At 34.7% G+C, this 10,194-nt stretch overlaps 2 protein-coding genes across 3 annotated transcripts in view; both read right to left on the bottom strand.

Moving 5' to 3' along the window:
- Window positions 1–2,159: 2,159 nt before the first annotated feature.
- Window positions 2,160–3,028, bottom strand: LOC107884755. The gene is made up of 2 exons (XM_016807541.1): window positions 2,530–3,028; window positions 2,160–2,290 (listed from the first exon to the last, which is right to left on the bottom strand). The coding sequence occupies exons 1-2, from the start codon at window positions 3,026–3,028 to the stop codon at window positions 2,160–2,162; spliced, it is 630 nt and encodes a 209-aa protein (XP_016663030.1).
- A 3,248-nt stretch (window positions 3,029–6,276) lies between these two features.
- Window positions 6,277–10,194, bottom strand: part of LOC100160161 — an 11,720-nt gene continuing 7,802 nt past the window's right edge. Inside the window, exons 1-2 of one of the 2 annotated variants that reach the window (XM_008188644.3) lie at window positions 8,297–8,433; window positions 6,277–8,222 (exon numbers count right to left, since the gene is read on the bottom strand). In XM_008188644.3, coding sequence (XP_008186866.1) covers window positions 6,821–8,215 — 1,395 coding nt within the window. In that variant the 5' untranslated portion in view covers window positions 8,216–8,222; window positions 8,297–8,433 and the 3' untranslated portion in view covers window positions 6,277–6,820. Of the gene's footprint in view, window positions 8,464–10,194 lie in introns of those variants that run through there. The other variant, XM_003247057.3, reaches the window with a different exon arrangement.

Below are 10,194 nucleotides of genomic sequence, written 5' to 3' on the forward strand. Positions count from 1 at the left end.
CAAATTAAAAGAACTCGGAGCTAAAACAAGATTCTTGGTCAAAAGCAACAAAACTCTAACATGGCGCAACTTCACCTCCGAAATAGGTACCCAGGTTATCCCCACATTATGTGGAACAAAATCCGCCCATTACAGGGACGAAAAAAGCACAGCAATATCTATCTCTCCACAAACTCATCTTTAAACACCGATCCATCTTCAATTGCTCAACACTTTGGAAAATATTTCGAAAAAAACTCCAGCAATGAAATGTACAGTCACGACTTCTTAAGGGAAAACAAAAACATACCATCACCTCAACCCTCTGTAATATCGCCCTAAAATACCAATCATACTTACTTAAACAGCCCTATAACAATCAATGAAGTTTTGAAAACTCTCAAAAAATGTACTAGCAAGAGTACCGGACCAGACAATATCCTTTATAGCTTTATTCAAAACTTTACCATCGACACACTTAAAATACTACTAAAAATGTACAACACCATCTAGAACAACAACGCATTTCCACAAAATTGGAGAAACAGTATCATCTACCTATAAGAAAACCAGGAAAAAACAAATTCTCACCTGAAGGTTACCAGCCCATTTCACTTTTAAATACCTTATGTAAACTTCTAGAGAAAATCGTTAACCAACGATTAATATGGTTTTTAGAACAGTCTTATTATCTCACCCCCGAACAATGCGGGTTCCGGAAAAATAAAAGTACATATAACTGTCTATCCAAAATACACACAGAAATACAAAACACATACTCCGAAAATCAATACTTAGGTATGATTAGTATTGATTTGATGAAAGCCTACGATACAACATGGAAACCGCACATTTTAAAATGTGTCACTAAAGTACTAAGCCAAAACCAAATGTTCAATTTTATCAGTAATTTTCTTAAAACAAGAACATTTCAAGTAAGAATCAACCAAACTCTATCCAAGACTTTCTCACAGGTTAACGGAGTCCTTCGAGGATCTACAATTTCAGTTACGCTTTTCCTTATAGCCATCAACAATATCACACAGAACATCTCTCCACCTGTCCATTCTACCCTCTACGCGGATGATTTTAATATTTACTGCCGAAGCAAGAGCTTAGTAACTGTCCAAACCCACCTACAACAATCCATCAACAATCTGCTTAAATGGACACAGACATCTGGCTTCACTTTATCACCTGAAAAATCACAATGCATAGTATTTATACGTAGGCGCAATCAAAACTCTATAAACCTAAAAATGGGTGATTACCAATTAATAAATTATAATACTATTAAAATACTCGGCATTACATTCGACAAAAGATGCTCCTGGACCCACCACATCAACTCCTTGAAAAACTCAATTTCTCCACGTCTCAATATTATAAAAATGTTATCCCACACACCATGGGGTTCCAAAACTCATGTTCTATTAACTATATACAAGTCACTTATACTTTCTAAATTCGACTACGGATCTTTGCATACATCAACTTGACCTTCGATCAGACCTTTAATAAAAGTGATACCAAAATTATCACGCCTAAATGGAAAGGGATTCAAGTCTCAGAGCTTGACTTATTGGCTCATAATCATGTGGTAGATGTGGGATATTGAGGCAATGACCGGCAAAACGCATAAAACTATTTTGAACAAGGTCAATCCGACAAATATCAACGGAAGTATATGGTAACCAAACTGATGGTTTGGACCCGTATTCAATAACTGAACGGACTAATGCATAATAGAGAGCCAGAATGCAATTGTTTGAACTGAAATTGGATGAGTGACGTCTTATAAATCCCAAAAACCGGAAAGCTTTGGTGGTCACATAATATAATCAATATGAGGGCTAAAATTAAGGGAAGGTACAAATAAAATGCCTAAATCTTGTACCTGGCTAACACGTTGAAATGTTGAATACCTCCTAGCCTATAGTCAAAAGACATCATTGACTTAGAGCGATAAAAAGTCATAACTTTACATTTTGAGATGTTAAAAGATAAATTAAAGACATTACACCAACTAATGAATTTATCAAGGGTTTTTTGGAGAATGAGGCAGCCGTTATTTGTGGTTATTGTGTGAAAGATTTTAGAATCATCGGCAAAAAGTAGAAGATGACACGGGGAAACAGCTGAGCACATGGTGTTGATGAAAATGTTGAATAATAGGGGACCTAGGTGATCTTGTTGAACTCCGGACGATGCTCGGAAGAGCTCAGATGACCTGCCAAAGAGGCTGACAAATTGTCGACGCTCACTAAGGTAGGAACTAAACCATGATAAGAGTGGCTCTCCAACACCAAGCCTATCAAGGATATAAAGAAGTGCATTGTGGTCAATATAGTCGAATACTTTTGAAAAATCTGTGTATATCTAATCAACTTGATTACCCAATTCAAACGCCAAATGAGAGTAAGAAACAAAATCTACATGACTGTTCGCGTCGAGCGGAGCGATCAGGAAAGAACCCATGTTGATCAATTGATAAAGTGGTTAAGAAAGAACGCTCGATTCGTTTGAGCACTATAAATTCAAACAATTTACCTGGGAGAGGTAGGCTGGAGATGGGTCTATAGTTGGCAACATCAGCAGGACTACCAGACTTTAATATTGATGTAACTCGACTTATTTTCAACACAGGTGGGAAAACTCCCTCTAGAAGTGATTGATTAAAAATTAAAGTGACCGGTAAGCTGAGAGAGGCACGGCAGCGGTACAATAGAATGGCAGAAATACCATCCAGGCCAGAACCACGAGCATTTGCCAGGGAGTTAAGTGCTGCATTAACATCATCAATCGATATGGATAAATTAGAAGGAAGGAATGAAAATTGGTGGTTTGTAAACTCATTGGATAAATCATTGGAAATAAACCGTGGGTCACCATACACAGATGAGAAGTGAGAGGCAAACAAAGAGGAAACTTGATCACTGGAAGCCTTAGACTCCCCAAGATGAACATCATATGGTATTGTAGAGACACCAAGTTTACTTCGAATGAATCCCCAAAATGATTTAGGATCTACAAATAAACGCTCCTGCATGTTACGCAAATAGTTACTATAGAGACGTTTCGAATCAAATTTACATTGAGCGCGCAGTCTAGAGAAGATTAAGTAACAATTATGACTACCTAGCATTTTATATTGTTTATGCGATTGTTTTTTCATAGCAAGAAGTTCTTTTAGCCTCCTTGAGACCCATATTGGATGGTTGAATTTCGAAAGTTACGTAATGGAATTGAATCATGAATGAGAACAATCAGTAATTTCTGTAAGAAATCAGCAGAATGATCTGCCGATCCTGAACCAAAAGCGTTATACCAATCAATACTCTCTAAACTATCAATAATCCTCTCATAGTTAGCATTTTTAAAATCGTAATACATGTGTTTAACGTCAAGCATAGGAAGGGTTGAAGGAAAAGGACAGGAGATGGACAGGGCAGAGTGGTAAATGTCACATCAACTAAAATGTCAGTAGCCTGCAGGACTTGGGTAGATTCGTTGTTGGTGAAAATTAAGTCAAGAAGAGACCCAGTGTTATTGAGAATGTGGTTCTTTTGGACGAAGTGAAGGAGACTGAACTGATCGCCAACAACACGGACCTTATCAGTTATACTATCAGTATAGAAAAGACCCGAATCACTGACGGACCAATTAACATTGGGAATGTTGAAGTCACCACATACGAAACCAAAATCATATTCAGAAGATATCCAGACCAGGTCCAGAGCTTCAACATGACTCTCATACACAGAAAAGTTTGCACCAGGAGGTAAATATACTGCTGCGAAAAACACAGAGAGACCCCGGGGAGAGTGAGGTGAACATGAACTTGCTCACAAGTGTCATATGGGGTCATAATTACGATTAATCTTGGCTCTTTCTTGTCATCAATTAGTGAACCTCCTCCTCGAAGAAATTTGCTAGAGCGTGCATTTCTATCACACCTAAAGATTAAGTATCCATCAAAACCTAATTCAAAAATTTAGAGATGTCATCTGAAAGCCAAGTCTCAGTAAGAATATAAGCATCATATGATAACAAAGTAAAGTTAGTTTGGAGATTAAACAATTTACTACGAAGGCCACGTACATTCTGCTAATAAATATTAAAACAGTGGTCATTATTAGGCATAATATTAAAATTATTAGATAATTAGATCAAGGTATAGATAAAATATTATTTATAATATTATTTAAATTAGATGAAAATGAGTTAAAGGTAGAATGAAAATAACAGCATAAGGTACAATTAATATTATTTTTCCAAAAGTTATACAAACCAGAGCTTAAGTCAGGAACTAATGCAAAAGCTGAGTGGAATTTGGGTGGTGATTTCTTTCTCGTCTGGGGTTAATGTTTTTTGGACCACCTTTGATCACTGTGGGTACACCATTAATATTTGAGATGGAAAGATCTGAAGAGCCGTCATCAATTTTACGTTGCAATTCAGAATGAGCTTTACTCAAAAGTTCACGTTCAAGCGTGGTTTTGTCGCGAACAATACGAAAACCGGGTTCAGGTATTGTTCTATTCCGTATTTGAGAATTGAAGTTGAAAATAAGCTGAGGCATCAGCCTAGGAAAGGCAGATTAATTTCAAAGGTCTCGGTTTCTTCACATTGCTATAGCCTAGACGTATTAGCTTATGGTCGATGTACGAGCTTATGGTACGGGTATAGATATTTTTTTAAGATAATTGCCAATGGATAAAAAGAAGAGGCACATACACACTAAAAAATAGAAAAAACAGACGAGAGCAAAGTGTTATCACTGTTCTATATTTTGATGTATTTTCAACTGTATACGGATATATTTTAGGGTTTCCAATTTTTTTAGTTTTTTTAGATTCTGAGTGGAACGGTGAATGTATTGCTTTTACAAAGATGTTTATTTTTTTTTTTAATTTTTTTTTAATTTTTGTGTCTGTCATCACATTTATGACAGTAAAAGTGCTTGGATTTTCTACAACAGTATCTTTTCTGATGGGAAAGTGAATCTAGTTGGTACTTTGGGTGGTAAAAAGTAAAATTTTTCCAGGAGTTTTCAAAAGCACCGTGAAAAACAAAAGAAAAATTTAGGAAAAACGGTCATTTTTACCCAAAATCGATTTTTAACAAAATCGACTTTGGCTTTTGGTGTAACTATAAAACAAATGATCTTAGATACACGCAATTTTCACTGGTTGTTTATATTTCCATTTTCTATATATGATAAAATTTTCAAAATATTTTGATTTGTTTTAAACTGTTTAGGGACATTTTCAGTTTCCAAATTTATTAGTTTTTTTTCTATGAATGTCAATAAAACTTTATTCGTTGAGTAAAAATTCTTGAAAATTTAATAAAAGGCTCCTACTGTATTGTTACAATGACATTTTAAATATATTAAAAATCCTTAGTCACAATTTTTTTTTATTAGCATATAAAGTTCAAAAATAGACAAAATATGGAAAATTCACGAAAATTAGCAAATTATTTTAAGTTAACAAATAACTGCAGATACATCAAAATTTGACTCAATGTTCAAATTATCATTTTCTATAGACCATAAAATTTTCAAAATATTTTGACTTGTTTTCAGCTGTTTACTGACAATTTAAAATTTAAATTTTTTAGTTTTTTTTTCCATAACTATCAATTAAATTTTATTTGTTGGGTAAAAATGTGTGACAATTTTATACAAGGCTCCTGATATATTGTTACAATAGCAGTTGAAAAAATATTAAAATGTATAAAATGTTCAATTTTTATAGCTAAGGATTGAAAATTTAAAACAAGGTTCACCTTAATATCATCAAATGTACTTAGTCATATCTTATATAGGTATTATATATTTCTTATATTAAATATATATTTTAGGCTGCTTGATGGTTTTTAAAGCTGACCTGGCATTATTTGGAAATTATTATCTATTAATTGGCATACCTTTGGAGTGGTTCAGATATAGTGAGTGGGCCAAGTTCGTGGACTTGGAAATCGGAGTAACAATTTTAGATCATTACAATAATTTATTTAGAAACTTTGATATTGAAAAACGTATGTCTGATTTTTTAATCAGTGTTGCAAATTGTTGCAATTCATTTTTAAAAAGATGGAACTAGTTTGGTGACGATACGATAAAGTCGGGTTGCCAACTTCACGCTCGTACCCACTTGTCCACCTACCATTTTTTATGATTTTTTCAGGTCATCCTGTGTGTGTGGGAGTATAATCAATCGTAAATTCAAAGCTAATCAGACTTGCACTCATGGTTCTGCAATTTGGTATATAGAAAAAAATAAACCTAAGTCATTTAACACAACGATAAACATTTTAATTTTATATTCCAGTTTGAATAATTAACTTAATATGTCGATAATTTTTCCCGTAGGTATTATACAGTCCACTAATGTAAAATACAGCACATAACCTTACAATTCACAATATAATTATTAACATTTTTTTCAATGCAAAACATTTATATCATGTACCATTAATAGCTTATTCTAATTTACTTATAAATTATCACTATTAAAAATAAAAATATTAAATAAATACTTTTGGATGAAATAATATTTCTTATATCATCTATAGCTCTACCGTAGAGTGAGCATCACTAAATTGTGCACCTGAGGACCTGACGCTTATTGTCAATTCACATATTATAAGATACAATCAATATATTTTAAAATAAAATGTATACCGGGTGACTCCATTTTACGTAGGACACTGAATATTTTAAAAGTTTGAATGTTTTTAAAAATCCATTTTATCCTTCTAAATTTTTAAGTTTTTTTTTCAACACCACCACATATCTGGTCCACGGGTATCCATTTTTATGTGCATTTAATAATCATTCCAGATATCTACCCCATGTGTTACGCGTATTTTCGTCCCACGGGCATCCATTTTCATGCGCGTATCTAAGAATATCTATGTGTCCATATTTGGCAGCTTTATAACAAGTTTTTTCGTCCCAAGGACATCCATTTTCATGAGCATATCTAAGACAATCCATGTTTTCATATTTCACAGTTTTAGAACAAGTTTCTTCGTTCCATGGGCATCCATTTTTATGAGCATACATAAGACAATCTATGTGTCCATGATACGCAGCAGCATTACACGTTTCTTCGTCCCACGGACATCCATTTTCATGTAAATATCTAAGACAGTCTAAATGTCCATATAACGCTGCATAATAACACGTATTTTCATTCCACGGGATTCCATTTTTATGCGCATATCGAAGACAGTCAATATGTCCACGTTCTGCCCTCGAAAAACACAAATAATCGTCCCATGTGCATCCATTTTCATGCACATATCGAAGGCAGTCAAGTTTTCCACTCCGCACAGCAATGGAACACAAATTTTCGTCCATCGGGCATCCATTTTCATGCGCATATCGAAGAAAGTCGAGATTGCCGCTTTTAACAACCCAAGAACTCGTACCTATGGACCACGGGCATCTATTCTCATGAGCATAGATAAAACAATCCATGTGTCCATTTTGGGCAGCCCAACAAAACGTATAACTGTCCCATGGGCATCCATTTTCATGAGCATACATAAGACAATCCATGTGTCCATTTAGCGCAGCATCAGCACACGTAAATTCGTCCCACGGGCATCCATTTTCGTGTGCATATGTCAGACAGTCCAAATGTCCGTTTAATGCTGCATATTTACACGTTTCTTCATGCCACGGGCATCCATTTTCGTGCGCATATTTAAGACAATCCATTTGTCCATTTCTTGCAGCATCAGAACATGTATATTCATCCCACGGGCATCCATTTCGGTGAGCATACGTAAGACAATTCATGTGTCCACTTTTAGAAGCACTAGAACACGTTTCTTCGTTCCACGAGCAACCATTTTCGTGTGCATATCTCAGACAGTCCATGTGTCCATTTTCTGAAGCACTAGAACACGTTTCTTTGTCCCATGAGCAACCATTTTCGTGTGCATATCTCAGACAGACCAGATGTCCACCAGTGGCGGCTGCCTTGCACGTTGACCAGTCCCAATCACTACCATTATCATGTGCATAAATCAGGCAATCGAGGTGGCCGGATCCCGAAGCCTGCGAGCACGCTGATTCACCGTAATACTCCGAATTGTACCAAGGAACGCCAATTTCACGAGCGAACATCATACAGTCAATGTGTCCGTGAAACGCTGCCTCCTCGCAGATGTTTTTGATGAACTTGTCATTGCTGAAGTGCTGTACCTTGCGGAACATGGACAGCCTATCGCCGAATGAATCAAGACAGTCATTTTCCATGTTCAATTTTAGGATTTGGAAAAGTGACTCACAACAAACCTGCAAGTCAACGTCTAGAACGTCCAGCTCGTCAAACTTGTCCCGCTGGATCTTGTTGCATGCGCGGTAAGCCGATTTCAACAGACTGGGTACGATGTAAGTTATCTCGTCGTTAGATGTCATCGTAGTAGTTTTTTTCCAAACTATTCACGGCCAAAGTGCACTTTCTGTAAAAAATAAAAACAAACAATGATAAACGTCAAAATGATAATAATAGCCATTGTACTATAAGGTTATAAAATCGACGAAAAATTCAAATCGTTGGAACCTACTGTTGTACCTATGCGATAACTTATTAACCAATAAAAATTATAAACAATTTAATATTCTCAATAATAGGCTAATGAAGCGAATAAGCCGAGACAGCACTAAGTATAATAATATTTAAGGGCGTTAGCACCACTGTAGAAGAATATTGTGGGTCCTCCAGTGAGGCCCATATGTTTTTAAGCGATTCTTAGAGACTCGTATTTTGTTTGTTTGTTTAAATTTAAACTCACGTGATGTTCATGTGAATCGGGTGCTGCGAAGTCTATGTTGCGGAACCCTGAGGGCCGTTAATCATACGAATTAAATTATTATATTTCTTCATAGAAAAATTGACGTATTTCGATGATTAAATTATTATATTTCCCTTTCATTTAGAATGTTATGCTTGCCATGCTGCCTTTTCAATCCCCCAAAACCACGTTTGGTCCACAACAAATAATTATTCTTTGTATTAACTGTCTTGTGACATTCTAACAAAATAATTATTATTCGAAATTCTAATGCCATTATTATTATTATTACAAACACGTTATAATCAAATACATGTAAAATACAAAATTCATGATTACCTTAAAACTTATATCTTAATCTTTCAACTTATTATTAAAATAATTTTTGTAAAAACAATTATTGTCATATTTATGTTATTTGTGTAGTTAATTAATTTTAACTAACTTGTACAAAACCCATCGACTTATCTCTAGAGATAACGCGAGGTATGGACCATGGATCAAAGCATACCTACCTAAGTGTTCCTCTTATGTGTGGGGTGGAAAGTAGGCCCCTAAAAAGGCTGAAACCTCATAAAATATTGTTGTCGAATGTGGTGTGACCGTACTACTTTAGATTTTACAATCTTGAATATTATTTACATCATAAAACTGTTACAAAATGTATACATTACTAAAATATTAATTAATAGACTAAAAATAATAATTGAGGGAATAAAAAATAAGTTCTATGATAGTTTAGACATGCTATACGATTCTTTACCAGCTGATAAACCGAAAATAGTGATCGGAGGTCTTAATGCAAAAATTGGAAAGGAAATGATATATAAACCAACAATTGGATCTGAAAGCTTACATGAAGAATCTAATGATAATGGCTATTAGTTGATCTCATTTGCAGCTGCTAGGAATATGACTATAAGTTCCACATGTTTCCCACACAATAATATTCATAAAAAAACATGGATTTCGCCATGTGGATATGTAAGAAACAAAATAGACCACATAATAGTTGATTCACGGACTAAGTCCTGTATAAGAGATGTAAGAAGCATGAGAGGGAGTAGTGCTCTGTCGGATCATTTCCTCGCAAGAACAAAAATAAATATCAGAATATCAACAGAGTGGCGAAAGAAACAGAAACACGGAGAGAAAATATATAGAGATGCACTGAAAACATCAACAGCTAAAGTACCTATATTAAGAAATGTTAATGTCGAAATTACAGAATATACCTACAAGAGAGACCAAATATAAATGAAACATAGAAAGTTTCAAGAAACTTCAAAATTAATAACTATAAGTACTTATATTATATTATACTTTAACAACAAAATAATTAAATTATTTTAGATTCTGAGTGGAACGATGAATGTGTTGATTTTACAACGATGTGTG

Source organism: Acyrthosiphon pisum, chromosome A2 (assembly GCF_005508785.2).
Source record: "Acyrthosiphon pisum isolate AL4f chromosome A2, pea_aphid_22Mar2018_4r6ur, whole genome shotgun sequence".
Taxonomy (NCBI): Eukaryota; Metazoa; Arthropoda; class Insecta; order Hemiptera; family Aphididae; genus Acyrthosiphon; species Acyrthosiphon pisum.